Source organism: Engystomops pustulosus, chromosome 1 (genome assembly GCF_040894005.1).
Source record: "Engystomops pustulosus chromosome 1, aEngPut4.maternal, whole genome shotgun sequence".
Classification (NCBI taxonomy): domain Eukaryota; kingdom Metazoa; phylum Chordata; class Amphibia; order Anura; family Leptodactylidae; genus Engystomops; species Engystomops pustulosus.
In genome coordinates this window covers 201,863,445-201,890,868 of record NC_092411.1, presented here as the reverse complement: position 1 = coordinate 201,890,868, position 27,424 = coordinate 201,863,445, and the positions used below count along the sequence as shown (strand labels likewise).

The following is a 27,424-nucleotide window of genomic DNA, read 5'->3' as shown; positions in this document are numbered from 1 at the left end:
TGTCAGTACATCAATTCACAGGGGAACTTCATGCTTCAGGTGTGATAAGGATGGAATGACTCTGCATTTGTGGACTTACTGCAAGAATAGGAAAATTTGCATACAAACTACTCATCAATAAAAATTTCATTTTACTTAGACAATTCATATTAGCAACAATTTGTAAAGAAATGCGCTTACAACGTAATCTGTAACCCACTGGTTGCCTGAACCAGTGTTTCTCTTTATTGATAATAATAATCGTTAATGCGATTTCATATCTGGGCACTCTATGACTTGTTATTAGAGTTGTTTTGATGGTGGTGGTGGGAAAAAATCAACATAATTAAGGAATGTCTGGTGGGGTGTGATTATTTAATCTTTTAGATTTATCATAGAAAGAATAATAATACTCTGAACTTTTTCTATGGGATCTATTATTTTCTGGTTGTTCTGGATATTGAGATATGCTGTTATTTGTTTGGCTGATTAATTCTTCATTTCATCTTGTGTCTACTTACATTTTTGCCCTATAGTACCCCATGATTTGTCTTTTTGTTGCAGCAGTATCTTGAGTGATAAGATTAAGGACAAAAACATACGAAACACCATGTATAACATATATAAAGCCTTTATTTAAATGGTTAGACACTTATATCAAACTTTAAAGAGAACCTGTCACCAGGGAGCACCCACCATCCCACCCATTATTCTTTAAAAACTTACTTTTATTGATGTCCTCTGATCCAGTTATGGTGGTGGGGAACTGCAGTATACAGTCTGTATACTCAGCTTACTGAAGCTGACACTGTAAAACCAGACAAAAACTGATTTATTAACATAGCTGCAGTGGAAAGGAAGCATTTAGGGGTTGGGGCAATTCGTCTTAATCATAGTTTTTTATGAAATATTTCTTTTGGGTAGGTTAATTTGAAAGGCAGGTTTCCTTCAACAGGATAATTATAAAACACTAATGTTTTTTCATCCATATTATAAGGTTTGCTGTTCACCTCCTATCACATGACCCCTGGGCAGAGGGACTCAGGATTCACTCTGATCTGTACTGTTGGCTTCTGGCAGATGGAAGGGGCAGTGCAGTCACATGCAGTGCAGATGTTGGAGGGATTGGCATGTTAAGTATCAGATGGGAGACACTATTAGAGTATTAAAAAAAACATTGTCAGCTACAGCTTTAATGTGTCTATTTGTTAAAAGGTTGGAATTCTTAAACTCTTAGTTAGTTTAAAGAATTAACATTTTGATCCAAATACTCCCTAATTATGCTTATTAATAGGCTGAGTGATCAATATGGACAATAAATAAGTAGGGTCAGCTCATCAGATGAAAAGCTCCAAATGCATAAAATGAGGTTTAATAGAAAGCTCTTTGCATACTTTTAGGACATAAACATGATATTGTGCAGGAAGGATAATAGAGACTCTTCATCTAACACCAAGCAGTACAATTTTCCTAGCAAGACATGGAATTGCTTTCTGCTGATAGCTCCGACACTGACATATGAGGTAGTGCTGGAAACACACTGTGAACTACCTGTGTGCGGCCATATTGGAAAACAGTCCATTAGTGACTAAATGAATGCACTCCAAGACTTTTAATTCTTAGCTGAATCTATTTCCATATTTAATGGTGGAAAGTCAAAGGAAAAAGTTGCAGAGCACCTCTTCATCCATTTCGCTGTCACCGGGAGTGGCGATTAGTAATTCTTCTCGGAGTTATATTACAATCTTCACTTAAAATAATGTAGCTCCTTGCTGAGTTTGCTTCAATTAAGCCATATTTTATTTGGTAATGACTTACCAGGCTGACAGTGACCTTGAAGTGGATATTGTCAACACTTCTTGGCACAAAGTATGTGATGATTTAAAGTTATTAATAGTCCGTTAATTTATTCTTCTGTCCACGTCAGTATTTTTAAAAGGCTATTTAATTCAATTACAAATGTGATTTTTTTTTTCTACCTGAGTAATGCTTATTGCTTGGGCTTCTCAGTTAAGTACTAGTCAATTTATATTGTTTTAATGTAACAATTTCAGGCTTCGTATGATGACATAGATTTTTTTAATGTGCTCACTTCTAAAAGGGAATGGGCTCTCGTCGAACCACTTAAGAAAGGGAAATACTCTCGTTCTTCTGTCCTTATAATTACGATAAATGTGCATTGACCATATCTGCAGATCAATAGAAGCTATATGTAGGTAAAATCTTGTAAAGGATATATTATATTCTTACAATAAATAGGAAGAGACTAAGCAGTTTTATTTTTGTAACCAAATGATTATGGAGGTAATAGCTGGAAATACATCTTGTTTGTCATTGACTTCAATGGCAGTAATGCAGATTAATTATGCGGCTGTGTGACCACTTCTTCTTCTCTTCCATTATTTCATTTTTAACCATTGCTGATATTTACAACTAAAGGTTATTCTCCAAGAAATAAATTTGTTCAAAAAGTTCTCTAACTATACCTGTTTTTGTAAAAATAGCAGAAATGCCTGTCAGCAGTTGATGGCCGCAGTTGTACCCCCCATTTTCTGGAACCACAGAAAAAAACATTATTACCAGGAAGATGCATAGAAAAAATAAATGTAAGTTCAGCTCACCTCCCTGACACTGTAGGTATTTGTATCCTTTTGGAGAAAGTGTGGGGGCCCGCTAGTGGATATCACAAAAAAAGAAAATCCTTGCGGACTCCAGCAGCCAGATATGGAAAAGATGTAGATAAAATCTTCACTTTATTAGTACAATAGATTTTATTTATTGTACAAGGATTTTCTTTTCTTTATTATTACCTAGAAAACCTAGTTTAGCTGTGCATGATCCTCACAGTCTTCATTGGAGGGAAAAGGAGTTACACATGGTAACCATTCTGTTAGTTGGGCAACAATTTAAAACACGTATCACAAATAGTTCCTGCAGTTACTATATGTGATGTGTGTGTGGAGATGTGAGTGATGAACCCTTTCCTTTTCTATCATATGTATATGTATATCTTCACCCAATTTAGCAAATTGCAGTCAAATTAACATAATACATAAACTTTTTACCTGTTTTATTACAGTAGTTGCAGCAGAAGAAGTAGCAGGAGAGCAGCACTCCGTGTTAAGTAGTGTTTATTCAAGCACCAGTGGCAAAAACTGCCACTGGTGCTTGAATAAACACTACTTAACATGGAGTGCTGCTCTCCTGCTACTTCTTCTGGATACTTCTGGTGCCTTGAGTCAGGCCCAAAGAGCTTGCACCCACCTGGACTTGAATCCACTTCACTGTGCCGCCCTCATCTTTCTTTCGTAGTTGCAGCAGACATATCATGCCTGAACCCAGCCATATACAACAAAATGTACACATTATTCTTTAATCCCTTAAGGATGCAGAGCTTTTTCACTAATTTCTCGCTCTCCACCTTCAAAAATCCATAACTTTTTCATTTTTCCGTGGACAGAGCTGTGTGAGGGCTTATTTTGTGCGTAACAAATTTTACTTTCCTGTGATGTTATTTATTTTAACATACCGTGTACTGCGAAGCTGGAAAAAAATTCTAAATGTGGAAAAATTGAAAAAAAAAACGCATGTGCATCACGTTCTTGTGGGCTCAGATTTTACGACTTTGACCGTGCGCTCCAAATAACACCTCACCTTTATTCTTTGGTTCTGTACGATCGCGGTGATACCAAATTTATACAGGTATTATTGTGTTTTAATACATTTTCAAAAATCAAACGAATGTGTACAAAAAAGAAAAAAAAAATTGTCCATCTTCTGACGCTAATAACTTTTTCATACTTTGGGGTATGGAGCTGTGTTAGGTGTCATTTTTTGCGAAATGAGCCGACGTTTTCATTGCTATCATTTTGAGGTCTGTGCGACATTTTGATCACTTTTTATTCCATTTTTTATGTGATGTAAAAAGGTGTAAAAGTCGCATTTCGGACATTTGGGCGCCATTTCCCGTCTCGGAGGTCACCGTCGGCCATAACCGCTTTTGAATTTTTTTAGATCGGGCATTTTGGGATGCGGCAATAGCTATTGTGTTTGTGATTTTTACTGTTTATTATGTTTTATATCAGTTCTAGGGAAAGGGGGGTGATTTAAATTTTTAATATTTTATACATTTTTTTTATTTTTTTAACTTTTTTTTCTTTCACTATTTCTTAGACCATCTAGGGTACATTAACCGTAGATGGTCAGATCGTTCCTACCATTTACTGCAATACTTCTGTATTGCAATATATGGCATTTTTGTAGGTCATTCATTACAATGAGCCACTGGCTCATTGTAATGAATCTGCAGAAGCCATGTTGCCTCGGGTCAAACGAAGACCCAGGGCTACCATGGCAACCGATCGCCGCCCCCCGATGATGTTTGGGGGAGCGACGATCGGAATAAAGATGGCGGCGCTCAAGCGCCGCCGTCTTTTAAATGCCGCCGGCGACTTTGCCAGTGGCAACGGACGGGTTAATGGCCGCGATTGGTGCAAGCACTGACCGCGGTTATTAGCGGTGCAATATGCAACAACCCCCATCATTGTATGAAGAGGACTCAGCCCGTGAGCACTCTTCATACAATCCCTGTACCTCTGCACCGTAGAGCTACGGCGCAGAGTGTTAAGGGGTTAAAGAGTGGATCAGTACATTTGACATGATAAGCCATAGATTGTTACTCATAGATCCAGGCACCATGACCTCTTATATTTGTTATCCATTGCCTTCTTCCTTCTAAAATCAACTCTTAAGATAATAATAATGAGCTAGAAGTGGTGGGGTGTTACCATGTTCCCCATGCTGCTGCTTCACAGTCTGCTACAATCCCCCCCCCCCCCCCCCCGCACCCTCACTTCCACTTCTGTAATGTTAAGGCAGCAGCCTGTAAATCTGCAGCACAGAGGTGCTCAATTCATGCACCCTTTTTAATTACCACAGTGCCTGGATCTATGAGTAAGTGCTCCTGGTTTATCATGATGGATTTTAATAGTATGTACCCTTTAAATTACTATTTTGTTGTCAGATGGAGACATTGAAGGATACTTAATAATTATGTCTAAATTTTAAGGTGCCCCAAATAAACCACAATGTTTAGTCATCTAAATTTTGTCATCTTTTCCAATATGATAGAGTATTGTCTAACTGTACAGCACTTATTGGTTGGCTAACTTTGTGACAGATTTTTGTGTTGAATTTTGAAGCATTTACATATAGTTGCAATTTTACACCAAGCTTTCCACTAGGCCAGGCCCCTTTTACCCTAGACTACATCCTCTAGGCTAAGCCATTTCACATTGTTCTGTCTTAATCGTGCCCCATCCCGCTAAGCCACATCTTATATTGAGTAAGATACATAAAGTGTCTAAAACACCTAACAAATGTGACACAAGACATATTTGACATTATGCGTAAAAACGGAAAAGCAGACCACCACATTTTGTATTTGTTTAACTTTGCGTTAACTTATACTAGACAGTAATGGTATTTATTCTATTTCCCATAAAATCTGGCACCAAACTATTTTTCTTGTATATTTCATTTGCATTTAGGGCACTGTTTCATGGGAGTAAATTTAAGAATCAGAGCTGACATAGTTACTTCTTGGTATTTGCATAACAATAAGACCTGTGCAAACCTTCCCCCCATACCCACTCGGTGTGGAAGTGACATAGGAGTTTTTCATAGACTGTACACTAGAAAAAAAGATAAGTAGTATATTGTGGCAGGAGAGAGGACAAGAAGGAAGAGCTAATAGTGTAAGGTCACTAGAGCCAAAACAAATGTAAGGGTGAAAACATGCTCAGCATCTATGATTGTAGAACTTCAGTAAGTTGCTGACTGGTGCTGCCTTCAGATAGAAATCGCCCATTACAGTAGCCACATTGGACAGGATACTTGGGAAGGATATCTGGTCGTGGTCTAATGGAATGGCGCACTACTCGATCAGACCACGGCCAGATATACTTCCTGAGAAAAAAATAAAGCCCTCCCTGGTCTTGACACTGCCATGGCACTTATTCATATTTTTTTACAGATTTTTTACAGATTTTAAAGCATCTCAATAAACCCAATAGACTTATAATTGGGCCTCTTTGTTTCATTAAATGAAATACCAGTATTATGAACAAAGCACACTTACATACTTACTGGTGTGTTCCCCCTCTGGTAGGATCCACTCTTCTCTTAGCTCCTTATGCCATGGTTTTTACAAAAAAAGGCTTTTAAAATTATGTAAACGAGTCTGAGAGGTTCTGGGCTCCATAGGTGATAATGGAGCCTGGAGCCCCTCAGGCTCATTTGCATTATTTTTAAAGCCTTTTTCCTTAAAAGCAAGGAAAGATTTAAGAAGAGCTGATCCTGCCAGAGATAGCACTCACCAATGTGTCAGTGTGCTTGGCTTACAATTCTTGATTCTGGTGGGAGTTGTCCTTTAAGGTATCCGTTTCTTTATAGTAAAAGTAGTCATTGACTTTGCCTTTCTTAACACAGTGAAAACCTAAAACATTGTGTGGCCCGAAATATAGAATCTCTTACAAGAAGGTGGTTCATTCCATTCTGTTTATGCGCAAATATGGCAACTCTGTATCAACATTTTATTCCTCATCTTTGGCAAAAAATGACATTTTGGAAAACACATTTTAACCTCTTGTCTCGCAGCGTCCGATATATTGAAGGCTGAGTGCAGTGACTCAACGCTCAGCTTCCAATAGAATAAATCAATAAAAATGCCCATAATCCCCATAACATATAAAGAGACATATAACGCTAAAAAAAGTCTGAATCATTACACAAACTCCACATATATATCATCATCACATCACAACAACCCATAAAGTAAATAATTATTGAACCCGCTTGATGAATGCCGTTAAAAAACTGTTAAAACACGCCAAAAATTATGATTTTTACTAATTGAATCCCACAAAAAATGAAATAAAAAGTGATCAAAAAAACATGTACTACAGAATTATACTGTTGCAAAGTACAACATGTCCCTCAAAAAACAAGCCATCAACCAGCTACGTAGCCAAAAATGTAAAAATGTTATGCCACTTGGAAGACGGCAATGCAAAAATGATAGATAGATATTGTATCCCCATATTTGTATTGACCCATAGAATAAAGATAACATGATTATTAGGCTATAATGAAAAAGCGAACATTGTATAGCCTACAAAAAGGGCCAATGAGGAAGCTAAAATCCTGGCAGCTGCAGGGCGCTCCTTCCCTTCTGTGCCTGGCTGTGCACCGATAAAACAAGTAACGGACACATTTTGGGGGTCTCTGTACTCAGGAGAAATTGCATAACAAATATTAAGATGGGTTTCCTCTTTTTATCTTTTGGAAATGTTTAAATTTTAGGGCTAAATGAATGTATAACCGTCACAATTTCTAAATTTCACCTCCATTCTGATGTAATTATTATGAAGATCTCAAGGAGTTCCTAAAAGCTGTTTCTGATAGTTTGAGGGGTGCAGATTTGAAAATCGGTTTATTATATAGGGTTTTTTATGTTAAATATGTAAAATTTCATTCATATTTATCCCCAAAATTGTCAAATCTGAAAATACAGAAAATCGATATTTGATTTGTAAATCAAAATAAATTATCCAGACATTTTAAAAAATTAGCAACTTATTAGCAACATATTTAGGTGGTAAATCTATCTGCCAGAAAACAATTTTTTCTTTTTTTGTACACTTTTAACTTATCAGCCAACATTTACCACTAAAATGAAGTACAACATGTGAGGAAAAAAACAATCTCTTTATTGTTTTGATAAGTAACAGCGTTCAAAAGTTACAACCATATAAAGCGACACATGTCAGAATCCAAAACATGGGGCTGAGCCTTAAGCTTTAAACTGGCTGTGTCCTTAAGGAGTTAAGTTTCATGTTTTGTTTCTATGTTATTCCCAGGCAGAGACATATGCAACGCAAAAATATCGAGGTGTTCATTTTGCTAAATATTCAGGGAAACGCACTGAATTTGAAAATCATGACGGACCTGGCCCAGGGGAGTACGACGTAGATCAGTAAGTATGACATTTTTTTCAAGCTTTTCATTAACTCTTACATGCCACTTATTATTGTGCTTACACAATAACAAATCCAAAGCACTTTGATTTGCTGAAGAGACATTTAAATGGGTATTTATGCTCCAGTTTGTAGCACTGGCAGATTTTATTGCATTGTGAATTACATTCTAGCATTTAACTGCTATAGTGTTGTAATAGGAACTGTCAAAAGCAGTTTTCATATAATGCATAATGGATAATATAGCCTTCATAAAAGAACTGTAGCAAGGGACTAGAGCCAGAAATTGAAGCCAAACTGTGCCCAGGGATCGTGTACTGCTAAGGACGCCAGAAAATCAGTTAAGAAGAAGCAATAGAACAATGGTCAGTTACCACAACATTCTAGTCTTAACCTGGACATTTACATCGTAAAATATGGATTTTACCAAATTAGAAACACAATGGGGCAGATTTATCAAGCTGTCTGAAAGTCAGAATATTTCTAGTTGCCTATGGCAACCAATCACAGCTCCCCTTTTATTTTAACAGTTCTAATTAATATTTTAAAGGGGAGCTGTGATTGGTTGCCATGGACAACTGGAAATATTCTGACTTTCAGACAGCTTGATAAATCTGCCCCAATATATCTGAATTAAAATGATTGTGCGCCAAAGTAGATTTATAAAGAATAATTAGAATGCAGAAAACAGATTCTCCTTCAACCCAATTGCGACAACTCCTGTTTCCCAGTTAGTTTCTCTACTTCATGTATACACCACATGTCTTTGTTGTAATCTCAGAGAAGAAAGGACAGAGACTGGCGAGTATACTCACCTCGCTCCACTGCTCTGGTACAGTATGGTGCTGCCCACCATCACCGGTGTCTGTATTTATACAGAGGCTCAGAATCATTTATAATTGCTTTCATTTGACATCAATGTGACTGACAATAATGCAATTATAGATCATCTGACATGAGGAGAATTAGGCTTCCTTCACTCATCAAAAAATATCCTGTAGAACCATTCTGAAAATCTGTACGTGTTAAAGATACAATATGATAGATAGAAAAAATTGATAATCGATAAGTATGATGCACCATGCATCTGGATACCTAGAGCATGGGTTGGCAATGCAAGAACAATTAACTTGCATTGCAATGAACTGTGCATTTAGTTAGTAAGTTATATACAGCACCCCATTAGCCCACTCTCCAGTTATTTAATATCCATCCTCCATAAACAGCCCCATCCAACCCCAGTTTAGTTATAAAGAGCACTTTTATAGAATGCCCCATCCCCATATTAATCCTGGGCATTATATTCCCCCCAGTTTAGTTATTTATGGAACCCCTTTTTTATTATATACAATGCCCAATTTTATTATTAATAATGTGGGCAGTTCTAAATAATAAGTTACCTATCAACTCCCACTCCGCTGTCATCTCCTTCACCATCCAGGTCTTCTCCCAGGCCCCGGTTCTGATTAGGGTGACGTTGTTACGCTCCGCATATGTCCTCCAGAGAAACAGGGTAACAGACACTGTCGGGTCTGCACTGCTCTGTGCGACTCTGTCAGCAGCAGGTCCATATTGCTGGTGGGTGATTTGAGCGGCTGCCCAAATCACCCACTTTACCCACAGCTGTTCTGCTGCCCCTTCAGGGCTCTGCATCTGCCACCTGAGGCAGGATTTTCATCCCGCCTCATGAAAACTTCAGCCCTGATACTGATATATTATCTTACCAATACACCAGGGGACAAAGCCCCAAAACAACGACTAGGCACCAGAGACTTGGCATCTATGTGGTGGGAAGCGTGATGACGTAACACGCTGTGGGTGCGCCCCGGTGAGAGAGCACGAGACAGGGGGCCGACGCTGAAGCTCTCAAGCTACGGGACGTTGGGGATGCCGAGACCCTGTGGAGGCTGATGCCGGAGTGCTGGATCGCTGCAGAGGCTGACTAGATGCTTTGAGGATCAGTGCCGGAGGAGAGCTGTGGTCAGCGAGGATCGTTGAGCAGCAGCCCTGAGGTGCTGGGCAAGAGCAGTGATATCTGTGAGTCCCGTGAGTTAAAACAAGCACTTATCATAGGCTACACGCTGATAAGTCCTCTGCTATCGGGCTCTCAAGCCGGGTGGTGGAGATAAGGAACTGCGGTGAGGAGATAAGGATAAACACGGACAATGTCCATCAAGGAGGAGCAGCAGGAGCTGGAGTCTCTGGAGTCTGGAAACTGCAATCATGAACATAGAGGAGAAGCAAACTTTTTGGTGAGATGAAATTGACACTGCACAGCTAATTGTTTCAAATTGTTACTACTGCTTCTAACATCTGACTCTGAACTAAATTAATATTGAATAGCTCATTGTATCAAACTGCTTCTAATAACTAACTCTGAATGAAAATGACACTGAACTCTTCATTGTTCCAAAATGATATCATTGCTTCTAACTACTAATTTTGAACAAAACTACTATTGAACAGCTTATTGTCTAAAATTGATATCACTGCTTCTATTTATTAAATCAGAACAAAGTTGATACTGAACAGTTCACTGTTTAAAACTGTTGAATTGCTCACTGCTAAACATTGATATCACTGCTTACATCCTCTGATTCTGATTGAAACTGATATTGAACAGTTCATTGTCTCAAACTGATAATACAGCTTCTAACCACCAACCCAAAACGACCTGGACACTGAACACTTCACTGTTTCAAACTGATATCACTGCTTCTAATTACTCATTCTGAACTAAACTGCTACTGAACAGCTTCTGTTTAAACTGCTATCACTGCCTTTAATCACTAAATCCGAACAAATTGATACTGAACAGTTCCTTGTTTCAAACTGATATCACTGCTTCTAATTACTAACTCTGAATGAAATTGATGTGGAGCAGCTTATTTTCCCAATCTGACATAATAATTCTGAATGAAATTGATATCGAACAGTTCACTGTCTCAAATTGATACTACTGCTTCTGATTACTAAAATTGAATAAACTGTTAAATATTGTTAATAAATAAAGAAAGAAGATACGGGGTTGAACAGTAATATGGGCATGAAGTATTGTTGAGGACTAACAGAAATTATGTAAATCTTTTGTGTTGCACTAAAATTGTGTATGGTTTGAGCCGAGGAGCCCTTGTTTTATATAAGGGACTGCGCCTGAATAAATCTTACAAGGCCAGTAGTAAGGGCATTGATACTTGTAGAGCCTGTTCAGAAGAGAGGCTGACTCTCAATGGGACGATCTAAAAAGAAGACCCAAACTCCGCCTAAATTAACACATTATTTTGCCACAAGAAGTAACGTGGGGAAAAAAAAAGAGAATAATAAAAATACATCAAGTATGGATTCCCACTTAAATGCATCCACACAAGAGTCATTGGATCAGATGGATTCAGACTTAAATCCCAGTGCGCAATTGAGAACGGCTGGGCAAGAAGACACAGCCTCTCTGTCACTGGACGAAAAACGTATCCAAGGAAACATCCAAAGTGAAATTAAATCAATGGTTAAGGAAATTCAAACGGAACTGTGTCAGCTGGCAGCTCGCACCAGCCAAGTAGAGAATGTCACTATGGATATTGTTAAAACATGTAACTCCCTGATTGAGGTCAATAAAGGGCTCCTAGAAAAGGTGAATCAACAAGCGGTAAAAATAACGGATCTGGAGGACAGATCAAGACGCAATAACTTGCGCATAAGAGGAATCCCGGAATCAGTATCAGATGGAGAATTGCTGCATTTCTTATGGGATTATTTTTCAGTTCTCTTGCCGGAATCATCAGAGTTGGATCTGATGATTGATAGAGCACATAGGCTCAGGAAACCAAATGGTTTACACTCAGAAATTCCAAGAGATGTGCTAGTGCATATACATTATTTTCACGTAAAGGAAGCTCTGATTAAAGCTATAAAACAAAAAAAACCGGAAGAGAAAAAATTTAAGGAATTGGTGATATTGCAAGATCTGTCTGTAACCACCTTATCTATGAGAAGAGACCTGAAAGAATATACGGATATTCTACGTGATAAAAACATTCGATACAAATGGGGCTTCCCTTTCAAGATCATTTTTGAAAAAGATAATAAAACTATAATTTGCCATTCAAAAGAAGAAATGGGGAAAATGTTACATCAATGGGGCTGGTGCCCCCAACCAAAGAACACGGCAGATCTACGGCCTCCAGAAAAACTAACGTCTCCGTGGAATCAATAGCGTCAAGGAATTAACCAAGGCCCCTCCCCCTCTCCCCTCTTTCCCGCATATAGTCGTTTGTCGCTAATTCTATTGTTGTAGAAAATGATAGAAAGGAAAGTTAAAGAGGTATTTTTGGATGGGAAGAGTATAGGTCAGGGAGGAAAGGATTAATGTTGAAGTGATAAAATATTAGTGCCAACTCTTACCGCAGGCTGGCAGTGAAATAACTTGGGCCAAGCCTTACTAATCCCTATGTATGCACTCTGTGGTAGTGCATTTAGCATTAATAAAAGACCCCTTGCTGACCTAAGAATTAAGGTTAGCATGAAAGGGCTCCCTAAAGGCATGGTTAAAATACTGAATAAAAATGTGTATAAGTATAGACTATCTTTTCTTGATTATTTCTCTCTCTCTCTCTTTTTTTTTTTTTTTCTGGTCTTTTGGAAGAGAAAAGCAATTAGTGGATTATTATCATGGTCTGGGGAAAATTGTATTATATATAAACAAGTATGGCACTTAAATGTATATCTATTAATGTAAAAGGACTGAATGGGCCGGTAAAGCGTCATCTGGCATGGCAAGAGATAAACGCATCAGAGAGTCAGATAGTGTTTCTTCAGGAGACTCACCTGTTGGCAAAGGATACTTGGCGAATGAACCATTCAAAATTTCCTGTGATAATTCATTCCACTGCATCAACTAAAAAGGCAGGAGTTCTTATAGCAGTGCATGCAACAGTTGGGATAGTAATAAACAATACTGAGATAGACCCAGAAGGAAGATACATCATTGTGAATAGTATGGTGCAGGGACGGGAATGTACCTTTGTCAATATTTATGCCCCAAATGCAGGTCAATGTAAATTTATTAGATCGGTATGTGAAAAGCTTAAAAAATATAAGGGTTCAAATTTGATAATGGGTGGGGATTTTAATGCGGTTATGAATGCTGAATTAGATGTTTCTGGGGAAAATAAAAGGGAACGGAGATCAGTGAGGAAAATTATGTATGAATACCATCTGCATGATGTCTGGAGATATAGGCATGGTTCCGAAAAAGGATATACCTTTTTTTCTAGACCACACCGTTCGTATTCAAGAATTGATTATTTTGTTGTAGACTCACTGCTGGTTGACCAGGTGGTTGATATAGAAATATTATCAATCACATGGTCTGATCATGCACCATTCACAATGTCATTAAAAATATTAGATCACTATAACAACTTTTCTAACTGGAGAATGCATAGCGAGATCCTTTATAAATTCAAATCAGAGATTCAAGGCAAATTAGAAGATTTCTTCATGACTAATAATCTTGAAAACAAAGCCACATTGTGGTGCGCGCATAAGATGGCGATCCGATGGGAAATAGTATTATTACAAGGTAAAGAAAAGAAGACGTCTAAAACTAGGCTGCAAGCTTTGCTGCATCAACTGAGAGGCCTGGAAGAGCAACACAAAAGAGAGGTGGATAATGTCTTATTTGACAAAATTGAAGATATAAGATATGAAATAAAAACATTATTAATAAATGATTATGCAAATCAGCTTAAGCAAACTAAGGCCCGCACATATGCAACGGGAAACAAAGCTTCCAAGCTTCTCAGTAATGCAATAAACCAACGGAAAGTGGCCAATGTTATAGAGAAAGTATTGAATGAAAAAGGGGAACTGCTGTTTGATCCAAAGGCAATATTGGAGGTTTTTAGAAACTATTATGCGTCATTATACAACTTGAAGGAAGCAGTGGACTATAAGGATCCACCGGAGGAAAAAATAAAAAAATTCCTCTTGTCTGCATGTCTACCTAGACTCGATAACCAGCTAAATCAAGAGCTAAATAGACCTATCAGCAGGGAGGAAGTAACAGATGTAATAAAAAGGCTGAAAAAATCAAAAGCCCCTGGCCCAGACGGGATAATTAATGAATATTACATATTATTTAGTGAGACACTAATTCCGTATCTGACTTTCCTTTTTAATACATTTCTTGAGGGTGAGGTTATCCCTGAAGAAATGCAGGAAGCTAAAATTATTATGATTCATAAAAGTGGGAAAGATCCTTGTATTCCATCAAATTATAGGCCAATCTCACTTTTAAACTCGGACCTTAAAATCTTTTCATCTATATTAGCTAGGAGAATGTCGGCCGTATTATATAGATTATTGTCACCTGATCAGGTTGGTTTTATTAGAGGGAAGCAGACAAGAGACGCAACAAGAAGACTGCTTAATCTGGTCCAGATAGCAGATGCCTCGAGGGCCCCCAGTGCAGTCCTGTCATTAGATGCTGAAAAAGCATTTGACAGGGTGCACTGGGGGTTCCTTTATGCATCATTGGAAAACTTTGGACGCTACTTGAATGCAATAATGTCGCTATACAGCAAGCCATCGGCAACAGTAACAAATGCAGGGCTGCACTCTACTAAGTTTTACCTTTCGAACGGTACTCGACAGGGGTGCCCCCTGTCACCCCTTATCTTCAATCTATATATTGAGTCGCTTGCACAAATTATCAGATTGGATACAGAAATCAAGGGAATTACTACTAAGTCAGGTATCTATACTATTGGATTATATGCAGACGATGTTATTATTACCTGCCAAGATCCAATGAGATCTATGTCTAGATTGAGGGAGGTTCTAGACGAATATGCAGAGGTCTCCCTTTATAAATTGAATGAAAAAAAGTCTCAGATCATCTTGATTCATACTTCCAAGATCGAAAGCCATGCAATAAAAACTACCTTTAAATTTGTTTGGCCTACGAAGGGAATAGAGTATTTAGGAGTTTTAATCGATAAATCGATCGAAAAAATTATTAAACTAAATTCGAAAAAACTTATGATAAAGTTAACAGGGGAACTGGATAAATTTGCTAGATTACCCCTTTCGTGGGTCGCAAGAATTAATTTAGTAAAAATGTATCTTATACCGCACTTTCTATATCTGGTGAGATGTATACCAGTTAGGTTTCCTCTGGAATATTGGAGACAACTACAAAAATTGTTTCTTAAATTTATATGGGCAGGTAAGGCGTCGCGGATAAATAGGAAAATAATGATAACATCAATAGATAAGGGCGGGATGGGAGTCCCCGATATTGTATTATATCATAAGGCAGCAATTATTGAGCAAATTAAGTGTTTCTGGGACAATAAATATAATAACGCTTGGACCAAAATAGAAGACGCAGAAATTGGCCCGATTACTGTAAAGGGGGCCATTTTATTAAAATACTTGGCCTCATTTAGGTTAGAACCTTTCCTACGAACAACAAAGGATCTCTTGTATACTTGGAATAAAAAAAACAAAGAGAATTTGCGTATAAATATCAAGTATGGAGATATCAAATTGGAATTTCTGAAGGAAATAGGTCTAAACCTTCATCTACATCTGTGGGAAAAATTAGGCATTAGGACATTAGAGAATTTAATTGCCAATGGGGCGCTGATCCCTCTCTCCACATTATGCAAAGATGAGCTGTTATTTAATAAATTGTTTATGCAATATTTAGGTCTAAAGAGCTGGGTTATTAAAAACAATCTATTGAAGAGGATAAGGGAAAATCCATCGGAATGCTCCAAGTTTAATAAATTCCTATATGGGATGGATACATTGAAGGGAGGAATCTCTATGGTTTATAAAGACCTGCAGAGTACTGAGTGCCAAAAAAAAATGGGCTATATGATAAATTGGGAGAAGGATTTGGGGAATTCATTTTCACTGAGCCAGTGGCAATTAGCCGTTCTACGACCATATAAAATATATTATTGCATAAACCACATTGAGACGCTTCGTAAGCTACAGACAAGATGCTACATATCTCCATCGCGACTAGCAAAATTTTCTGAGTCAGAAAGTGACAGCTGCTGGCGCTGTAAAGATAAGGGAGCAAACTTATTACATATTTGGTGGAACTGCAGCAGCATTAAAACTTTTTGGGGGGAAGTCCAGAATCTGATCAAGCAGATCTGGTGCCCACTAATTGAGCTAAGTCCCGAACTTGCTCTTCTGAATTTAAACATGGAGATAATACCGCCAGAATGCAGATGGGCTGTAGCTAGAATGCTAGCAGAAGCAAGAAAAGCCATAGCATTATTCTGGAAAGAGCCAAAATGCCCAGATTTAAAGTCAGTTATGAGGAATCTTAGGCAAATCTATCAATATGAGAAAATTCTGAACGAGAAAGCCATCTTAATAACAACCAACTTTGATAGTAAATGGGAAAAATGGATACTATATGCATCGAACAATGATATATTTTTATAAAAGTTTAAAGCTTTTTATATAATTGTTTTTCTATTTTTATTTTTTTTTGTTTAATTCCTATTATTTATTATTATTATTATTTTTTTATTTCTTTCTCGTCTCCGCTCCCCCTGTCTCCTCTTCCTCTTTTCTGCTGTTTCTCAAGTGCCTATGAGATATTAAAATTTCATGCCTCAATAGGGAATAGACATATTTATGTCTGTAAAGTAGCTGCATTATGTAAAATAGTACCTAAATAGATTCACGATATAGAAACACGTTTTGATGGAATTTTATATTTGCTATGATGTACTGTTATAAGCATAAATGTAATATTAAAATCTTAATAAAAAAAAATTAAAAGGAGAGACTTGGCATCAGTAGAAAAGAACCCCTGAAGCCCACTAAGCTTGAGGACACTGTTGATACAAAACCAATTTACATTTGGCAAGCTCTGTGTAGCGCTGCGTAATCTGTGGACTTATTATTATTACATTAATATGTTGTACAATTAACTAGAAAATAAGAAGGACATTGCTTACATATGGGATCAGGTATAGCGAGTGATCATATATTTGATCCTTTATACATTTTCTTATAGTAGTGTGTACCAAATAGTATGAAGTACGAGCAGTCTGATACTTGTCATTTCATCATCAGTTATATGAATTTTTTTTAATGAAGGATCGTTTCCCTTTAAATTGCTATGCAAGTCTCATTCAAATACAATATTAGCCAGCACCATTTACAGTAGATCTAAGTGGCTGTGTGTTTCACTGTAAGTGCAGAAGTGTCCATTACTGAGTGATTTGGTCCTTATTAGAAATTGTAAACATGCGGGGAAGAGGCTTTCTCAGTTCTTGTTTGGATGTCTGCTCAATCTGAATTGCAGACTCATAAATCTTTCCTTGAACTTTCTAAAGGGAAAGTGCACTGCATTATGAGAATGTCAACTCCAAGAAGGAAGACAAGAAGAAATATGAGCCATTCATTCCACGGTATCACGAAGTAATCGTATTACAGGAAGAGAAGAAGGTAAAGTCAATTTGCCTGTTCATAGTACTTACATAAAATCATTTACTGTGAGAGTGGAACTCATGAATTCCTAGCCCATATGATTAGAAATGAACCCAAATGACTGCAACAGGCAATGTATTAGCAAAAGAAGAAATATAGTTCCCAAAAAGAAAAAGATCAATCTGCAGCTTATCTAAAACACATTTTTTCCTTAATCCCCTCAGTGGCTTTCTCTGATTTGTATCGGAATGCACAAAAGCAAAACGCGGATTCCTTGACATTAATCTGAATGATGTATTTAATGAAAATCTACTGCACCCATCCCTGTAATGGATTTTATTATATTGAGCTAAGGTATCTCTAATAAATTTGCCAGTTTTTTTTACTTTAGGTAATCATTTTGGGTATAATAGTGTAATCAACCAATTTGATCCACTTATTATAATGAATATCTAGTTATATACATAAATATATTAGAGGATTAAATTGTGTAAATTATCCAGTGGAGAACCTTTTAGGCCTCATGCACACAATGGGGCACATTTACTTACCCGGTCCTATCGCGATCCAGCGGCTCATTCTCCGACGAGGTTTCGGGTCTGCCGGGATTCACTAAGAAACATAAAATACCAGAAGAAGAAGCACAAGAGGAAAATAAACACAAGGCTACAAAATGAGTAATGGAAAAGTGATAATCTTTATTACATATCAAAAGACATAAAACCTATATAAAAATAAAAGATACATCACAGGATGAGATACATAATGCACGCCAAGTACTAGGTCATTATAAAGTAAAGTATCAAAAGAGTAGTACAGATAATAAGTAATATAAAGTCACAAAAGCACATATAATATAGCAAGAGGTAATAGACCATAGACACTAGTATACGTATACATGCTTACAAAAAGCAATAAGGTGAGGAGTGTACCATAGCTACCAACAGATGTACGTCCAACGTGAGAAGAGACATAACATGATCAGTGATAGATAAATAAACGCCAAAAAGTGGCCAAAATAACGTTGGAGAGGCAATAACAGGAAAGACTATCACCCGACGAAAGTGCGCTATTCGGACCCTTTGTAAATGAGCCCCAATGCATTTGCTGGATGCAAACAATGAGCCGTGAATGTGTGAGTACTGCCCCTGACACAAAGATGCCCCTGCTCTTTCCCTACTCCCTCTGCCTGTTTAATGTAGCATCAATAAGTGTTCTGCTTATTGTAACAGTTTGTGAAGGTACAGCACTGAGGGTCTCTAGTAAGGTCCCTAGAGGACATCCGTCTCATTAGCATAATTTGAAAAGTTGCTTTTAGAAGGAATGGATAGCAAATACCACTGCCACAGTGACTGGATCTATGAGTAAGTGTCCCTGGTTTATCATGATTGATTTTGATTGTAGATTCTCTTTATCCCCTTCCCGACATGTGACGTAATAGTACGTCACATGTTGGGTCCCGGTACATGGAGAGGACTCGCGGGCCGAGCCCTCTCCATAGCCGGTAAGTCTTTGCTGCATATTGCAGCAAAGGCTTACCGGTAACACCCGCAATCGGTGCCGCCATCTTTCTAAGGATCGTCACTCCCCGTGACGTGATCGGGGAGCGGCGATCCGTCGCCATGGTAGACCCGAAGACCCGAAGCTACTTCGTGTTAACCCATTCATTCCAATGTGCTATCAGCACATTGTAATGTATGAGTAGTAAAATCCCCATATACTGCCATACTGTAGTATGGCAGTATATGATAGTATTGTACAGACACCCTAGGGTTAAAGTACCCTAGGGAGTCTGAAAAATAGTAAAAATAAAAAAAAATATAATAAAAAAACCTAAAAATTCTAATCACCCCCCTTTCCCTAGAACTGATATAAATATAAATAAACAGTAAAAATCGTAAACACATTAGGTATTGCCACGTCCAAAAATGCTCGATCTATCAAAATATGATAACGTTTTTTCACTACGTTTAACCCCGTAACGAAAAATCGCGCCCAGAGCTGAAAATGGCACTTTTTTGGCATTTAAAAAAAAATTGTAAAATTCTATAAAAAGTGATCAAAAGGTCGTACAGTCCTAAAAATGATAACATTGTAAACGTCATCAAAATCCGCAAAAAACGGCACCACCCACAGCTCCATACACCAAAGTTATTAGCGCCAGAAGATGGCAAAATCCCCCCAAAAAATTTTGTACAGGAGGTTTTAATTTTTTTTAATTGTATGAAACATTATAGAACCTATACAAATTTGGTATCCCCATAATCATACCGACCCAAAGAATAAAGTAGACATGTCATTTGGGGTGCACAGTGAAATCCCTAAAATCCAAGCCCACAAGAATACGGCACAAATGTGTTTTTTTACCAATTTCACTGCATTTGGAATTTTTTTTCCCGCTTTCCAGTACATGGCATGGAATATTAAATACCACCATTTTGAAGTGTAATTTGTTACGCAGAAAATAAGCCATCACACAGCTCTGTACATGGAAAAATAAAAAAGTTACAGATTTTTGAATGTGGGGAGTAAAAAATGAAAACGCAAAAACGAAAAAGGGCTGTGGCGGGAAGGGGTTAATAAGCTTGCAAGATATACCTTTTTGTATTTTAATGGCTGTGTCATTAGAGTATGTTATCAGCCTGTGTGCACAGTGGCTTCGGCCAGTATTGAGATGAGATAGTGGCAGCATTACTCTCATAGATACAGTTGTCCTATACAGTAGCTAGTAGCATTTGTTGTATTTTGCTGTACTATTATGCCATTAAAGGGGTTGTATCAAAATGTAAAATTATATATTTCCACGGATGGTTTGTATAGCAAAAATTATTTAATAAACATGTATGTTAAAAATATATCCTCCATCCACAGGTAATATTCTGTATTCATTTTCATTTTCCTTAGACTTTTTATTTAATTTTTCCCCTGCAAGTAGACATCTCCGATAGAGACCTACCTTTCCAACAATCTAATTTTTACCCTTTGTAACAACAATGAAACTTATGGCTACAAAGTCCATGACAAGTAAACACACATAAAAAGTTATTTGGCCCCTTCTATGTTACTTTTTGTATGTTTCTGGGAATTTGACTAACAATAAACAGTTCAGTTCCTCCACTATGCAAAACCGGGCAGGACTTCTGGCTCTGATATCTATTGTTAGAATAGCAGAATCTTAAAGTGATGATCTATTGTATGGATAGGTCATTATAAGAGACTTGGATTCAGAAAGGTAACCCTCTAGGTTACACTGGACTTTCTAGGTTGCACTGTTAGTGCCCTGTTCAATAACAGTGCTTATGCCCCCTATTGGTGCCATTAATCAAATGTATCTTCATTACACATTATAAAGCATTAACCTCTTAATGACTTGTAGGATCACGCAGATAGGGATTCTCGTATATGTTGGCGCTGGGTCTAACAGGATCACAACTTCGGTTGTGTAAAAGTTGATTGTTTTTTGGTTTATTCACAATGAGTTTCGGCTCAGGACAGGAGCCTTTGTCAAGTGCAATTACAATACCTTAGTTGCACACAAAAAATATATATACACATTATCTGTTGACGTCACCTCTGATGTGTAACAGAAGTGACATCAGGAACAAAGATATTTGTATATCACAAATAAAAAGGTTGAAAAGTTTTGGCTAAAATAAATAGTAGATATCACAGACCTGTAACTGTTAAAACACTTTAATTATAGCTAATTCACAAGGGAGAATTTTTACTTTGCATCTATAGTTGCTAGATAACATTGTATGTGAGTTTTGTGTGTTCGCATGTTGAGTATCTTTAGTTGCTAGACAACCACATTGTTCGTGGATTACCGTTTTTAAGGTGGAGCATTGATTCGGTACAAGCTCAGCTTGTATCATGCTTGCAGTACTTCTAATTTGCTGTAAGTTTTCTTAAATGTTTCTCGTTTATACAACTATATGTTTGATAATAATAAATTATATTTTGTATATTTGCTAAAAAAATATAAGGCGCTCTATATGGATTCAAATATTCACTACACCTGATGTGGAGGATCCGTTGCACCTATAACATTAAAAAGTTATACAAATGTATATATCTAAAACAAATTTATTAGCCAATAGGAATATTAATTCAAACTCTATTATCTTGTTTAATCTGTCTGGACGAAGACTTTTGAGCTTAAAGGAGTATTGTGTGAATATGAACGTCTGATACAAAAACCCATGATGTTATAAATAAATGAATGTAACAAAACTCAAAGTCATTAGTCACAAAATGGAGCTTAAATAATTTGATTTTATGATACACAAAATTTTATGGCCTCTCTAAAGTTATCACTAAGATGGCTGCCACTGGAAACTACAAGTCCCAAGATCCTTTAGTTCTCAGTAACTCCTCCTACCTCTTTTGCTCTTCCCCTAGTGATGATGTAACAGGTTTTCTTGCACTGTTACCATAGTAATGATGTGTAACTGCCATAACCACAACACTGGCCATACTGGATGCACTGCAACCAACCCACTACAGCCAAACATAGTGGTGATCACATGACCTACCCAGGCAGGTGCAGGACATGTGATGTGGACATGTGACCAGCGGCCATCTTCTGTCCTGTGTATGCTCTGCAACGGACCGCGCGGAGGAAATTAACGGACTGATTAAAGGGCCAGTAGCATTTTAATTCTCCATTACAGTCTATGTTAGCAGCATTTTTCTGCTAACGAGAGCAAAATTTTAAATAACAACTAATTACATATTAGCTTATATTTTAAGGACCCATTTGTATATAAATTATGCTGATTCCTGGAATACCCCTTTAAATATCCAGAACAACTTGTTTATTCAGTCTTTCTTATCTGATGTTCGCATCAACTGGGATCTGCTCGATCCCCAAGATTTTTATGTTGTGAAAACATTTATCATGCTCCTGGGAAAGGTGCTTTGATGTCTGTTTCAAAAAGCCAGTTTTTTTTTAAAGCGATGGCCAATGACTTGCATTTGCAAGGAATACACTTTGCGACCTATACTGTAGACCACAATTGCATGTTACTAGATACACTACATAAGAGGAATCACAGGATATCCAATATTTGCAATTGAAAGTCTCTCCGGTACTGGGTGATTTAAAAGAACATTTTTTCTGTTCTATTATGTTACAACTAAGACATTTCTTTTTAAAACAGATGGGTAAGTATTAATTTCTTTAATACAGGGTCCTGTGATTTAGCAAAGCTATTCTGAGTGCTACATTGCATTTGTGGAACGTAGTGATGAAATTGTATGAAAAATGGCTCATATCCTCTTCTCTTTTTTTCTTTTTTTGCGTTGATCTCTTCTCTTTTGGCTATATTACTTTAATATGCCTTTTTAATTAAAGTTTTGGGGAAACTTTTCTCTGTGAATTTTTTTGTTATGATCTTGGCTTGAGATTTTGTAAGCATTATCTAGAGTGCAATTTTTACAAATATGCGCAAATTGACTAAAGGGTACATTTTTCAGCCATTTGTTGTAATGTGCACTCTTAAAATCTAAATATTCATTGCTGTCAATCTTCTTAAAGTCATTTTTTGTAATGATTTTTGTCACAATCCCCACTCACTGGAGTTCACACACAGGATTCACCTACTCTACGCAATCTCGGCACCCAGGCAATCCATTGCCACCACCCACGAGTTACTTGAGCTTCCTACATAGGCTTTGCTAAAAATGTAACGTAATTCCCCTCAGAGACTCAGATTCTTTAAGGCTACAAGTAGAGACTTACTAAAGTAACAATTTAATATACATAAAAAAATATAGTGCACTCAAAGAATAAAATTAACAGATAAAATGAAAGAGTTAAAAACAATACACATAAGATATTTGCAAAGAGTTAGGGAAAACGGAAACAAAAAACTCTTGCTATTGAAATAGGTTGAAGTTCCTTAGCCCAAGGACAGGGCATAGACAGTGATGTGGCTGCTTCACTAATTTAAACCCAGGGGATTTTTGCCCCCCCCCCTACCTGTTATGTCACCGTGAAGGGAAGTTTTTCTATCCCCCTCCCATCAGAGAGGTACTTTCTGGATCTGGGGTTTCATTCAAACCCCAGAATTTTTGATTGGAAGATGGCACAATTGTGCTATTGCTCCCAATCAGTCGTGTACCTTATTATCATTGACTCCATACCAAACTCAGGATATCTTAGCCTCAAATCAGGGGTGTTCTGCTATTGGCTGACTTCCCCTGGAGCTAAGCTTCTGATTCTCGCTCCAGGAGCATATCTTGACCCCATAACTGTCCTATGTAACTGGGGACTCATAATTATGAGTTTTGGAAGGGAAAAAACCCACACAGTCTGCTGTTTCTTTCATCCACCATCCTAAACCACACTCTGGCTCAAGGTGTCAATTTCCCCACTTAGTGAAGAGCATGTTTCTTTCATCAAAAAACGAGACTCCCTGGGGTCTGGGAGACACACTGCCCAGCCCCTCTTCAACAAACCAGTTGATAATAATGATAATGGAAATTGTCCAAATCAGATAATAATAATGAAAACTATGAGACTAGGCTATAATACTGGAGACCCCAAAGCAGTGTATACTACCAGAAGTATAGTCAGGGGGATGGGCAGAGCCAGGCTGGTCCAGTGCTCTCTTTGCTTCCTGAAAGCTTCCCCTCTCTACTGGCCGCCCTAGGCACTGCACCCTCAGCACCCATTGAAAATACAACGCTGCTGACAGCTCTCCGCCCTCCAAAACCTAAGCTATTTTGGTGGCTTAGCTGCCACCTCTAATAATATATAAGCTGACAGGACACCTTGCAATAGACTATGCCCAAATGCAATATTACACTCACTACTTAAGCAATCAATTCAGGTAACATATTTTCATATACATACAATGCAAAAATAAACAGTTTGATGAAATATCAGGGATGAAAACCAGAACTTAATATATAAGTCTGCAGTCAATCTATCCACTAGAAATCCCCAAAAGAATGACCCTTTCTATATGGAAACTTCTTTTTTAGTCCACATACCCCCATAACCCTCTGCCTATGATGACATGAGAAAGGCTAGGAGTATGCTAATGGCCTTTTATGACACCCTTTAAAATGTGGGAATACTAGGAACGTTGTCTCACTTCCTTCTTTTTCCTCATAACGTCCCGCACACATATATACTAATCATTATTATAACAGTACTAATACTTTGGGACTTTTTATTTTCACCCTGTTGCTAGGGAGTCATTCAGTGGCCTTTGACACAGTAACAGAATGGAAGGAGTCATTAGGGAAAAACATGTGGCTGAAATATGAATTATGTCACTTTTGTCTTTGATGTGTATAGCAAGATAGGGGTGCTAGAGGTGACCTCCGTTACACAGGGCAGTGTAATGACTTTTACTAATACCTTTTACTTTTACTAATAACAGTAATGGAAGTTCCTAGCATCCTCCCATCAGGCCATTAGGTTTTACAATACGATTTCTGTTGGATACTGGTTTTATGGCCGAAGCATCCTGGCCTGGTTTTAGTAATTTTTAAAAGGAGGGGCATTTACTTTTACTCATAATGTTGATGTTTCCCTATCATTATCACCACGGTCATCAATATATTCAACCTGGATACCCCTTCAACCTATATAAGGCAATTTAAATCAATTTTGGTCAGCTCAGTGATCTGAAAATGACAAAAAAAACAATACTGTTAAATTCTATTACAAGGGAGTAGCAACTATATGAGGGTGTGGATGGAGCAGTTGCCCCTAGGCCCTGGCACTTAATGGACCATATGTCACATAGAAAATGGAATATAAATGCAGAAAAGCGATTCAGACAAGTGCCCCAATTGCTTTCATGGCTCCACAAACTTGATACATCACCACTTACCCATATTGCCATCTGACTCACTGCTTGTATTACTAAACTTTGTCCACCATAACGGCATCAGATTCTTTCCATAATCTTGTTTACCTGATTTTGCCGTGCTCAGTCACCATGTGATGAAACAACGAGTGCTCACCACAAGGTGACAATGGGGACTATATGCGACCGCAAATGTGGCCACATATCGGTCCCCATTACGTTTGTATGAATGAAGCCTAACATAGATCTACTCTGGAGAATTATGAGTAGTCTACACTACGCACTAGTACAGTAGACACCCACTATACATTACCTGCTGTTCACAAGTCCTTCAGTCTGTATTTATAAAAGTTCTCACTAGGTGGCAGCAGATTTCTTGCAAAGTAATATTAAGGGCGTAAGCGTCATTTATTGTCTGCATTCTGTGGATAAAATAGTTTAATTTGTCAAGACAGAAATAAAATCTATTTTTAAAGGAAAACTGACAAATACAAATTGCATTATGTCCAGAACAACCTATCTCCAAAAACTATAATGTCAGTATGATGATAAAATAACCTGACATCCACTACTGCTATATGTTTACAAAGAAAAAATCCTATACTCTTTTCACTTTTGTTTATTGTTTTGTGAAATATAAAAATGTTGGAATATATATATATATATATATATATATATATATATATATATATATATATATATATATATATATGATGAAATTTCAAGATGAACCTAAAAGGCACTCTAACTTTGACAAGGGAACTGAACGTGACCTACCATACCCTTCTTATTGCACATGAACAATTGTTCAGTGTTTTATTACTTTTTGCACAACTTGCTGTTCTGGGAGATTATTGAGAAGATTCACAACAGATCAAATTAAAATTGCTATTTAAACAGTCCTCCTCATCATTCTGCTCAGATGTTGACATCGTTCGATCAAGATGACAAGCTGAAAGTTCTCAGACTGAAGTGGCCACCGGCAGAGTATAACAGAGTTCATTCAGCAGATTGCAACAGAGAATCCCAGGTAGCCATAGAATTGGGCCTCCTTTGGCCACACTAATGACTGCTTCAGTTTAAACAATTCCCTATGCAACCTTATGATGAATGCCACACAACTGAGGCCCCCAAGAGCTTCAACCTGCAATGAAACCATTTACATCAATGTGGTTTCAGTGCTAGGAAAACTGCAAAGGTACCTGACTATAGATGTTTATTATCCTGCATTGGCTATGGAGGTTCTTTGCTGGATGAAGGATCAGTGCATTTTAGTGCTTTTCATTGGTTCAGGATGAGAAGAAATGATTGGAGATATCAAGGAGAGTGCTGTGCACCAGCCACTGTTGTAATGGTCTAGTATAACATCATTAATCCAATCATTGTGTCTCTGCATGAACAACAGAGGCCGGATTTCATCTTCACGGATGACCAGCTCATCCAAGTTGCATCAATACGGAATGGCTGCTGGAGACTGGGATACCTTGAAGGGAGTATCTTCCACTTTGCCCAGTCTTTAGTCCCATTAAAAAACGATGGTATCAGTTGAGTCGCCATGAAGAGTCTTATAACTCTGTACCCCAGAACCTTAATCAACCTCAAGAAGAGTCGGGTTTCCATCCGGCAACCGACAAACACATGAAAAGGTTTACATACTTTGGGAGAGTACACCGACCTCTGTTAGTTTTTGTTTCAATAAATTGTCTGTAACCAATAAGTGCTTCTATCTAAATGCCAGACATTTATTGTGTGCGCCATGACTTTTACCCAAAAGCCAAACTTTTTTTGAGTAATGTATTTAAGTTGGTTAGGTACACCTGGGGTTCTAGAATGTTTTAGCATTTTATTTCTAGTGTACCTTCTAGTTTAATTTGATGATTGGGTCAACATTGATATTTTTTTAGGTCTTGCTCAGCTAAAAGTAAATTTGTCATATGGAACAAAGATTGTTGCAAATGCACTACACCTTCACCCTGGCCATAAGAAATCAACAATGTTTAACATGTTATGTGTGTAACATTTTGATAAAATTGGATCAACTTACAAGTAGGAATGCCAAAAAGAGAGGTTTGAATGTTGAGAGTTATTTTGTATTCTGTGCCAAAACTCACACAAGTTACA

At 37.5% G+C, this 27,424-nt stretch overlaps 1 protein-coding gene across 6 annotated transcripts in view; it reads left to right on the top strand.

Annotated features, from left to right (window-relative positions):
* The window catches only part of STPG2 (sperm tail PG-rich repeat containing 2), a 373,296-nt gene that overhangs the window by 56,853 nt on the left and 289,019 nt on the right, over positions 1-27,424 (top strand). For all 6 annotated transcript variants that reach the window (XM_072118075.1, XM_072118057.1, XM_072118038.1 and 3 more), the window contains 2 exons: positions 7,899-8,014; positions 17,384-17,495. In XM_072118075.1, coding sequence (XP_071974176.1) covers positions 7,899-8,014; positions 17,384-17,495 — 228 coding nt within the window. The remainder of the gene's footprint in view (positions 1-7,898; positions 8,015-17,383; positions 17,496-27,424) is intronic.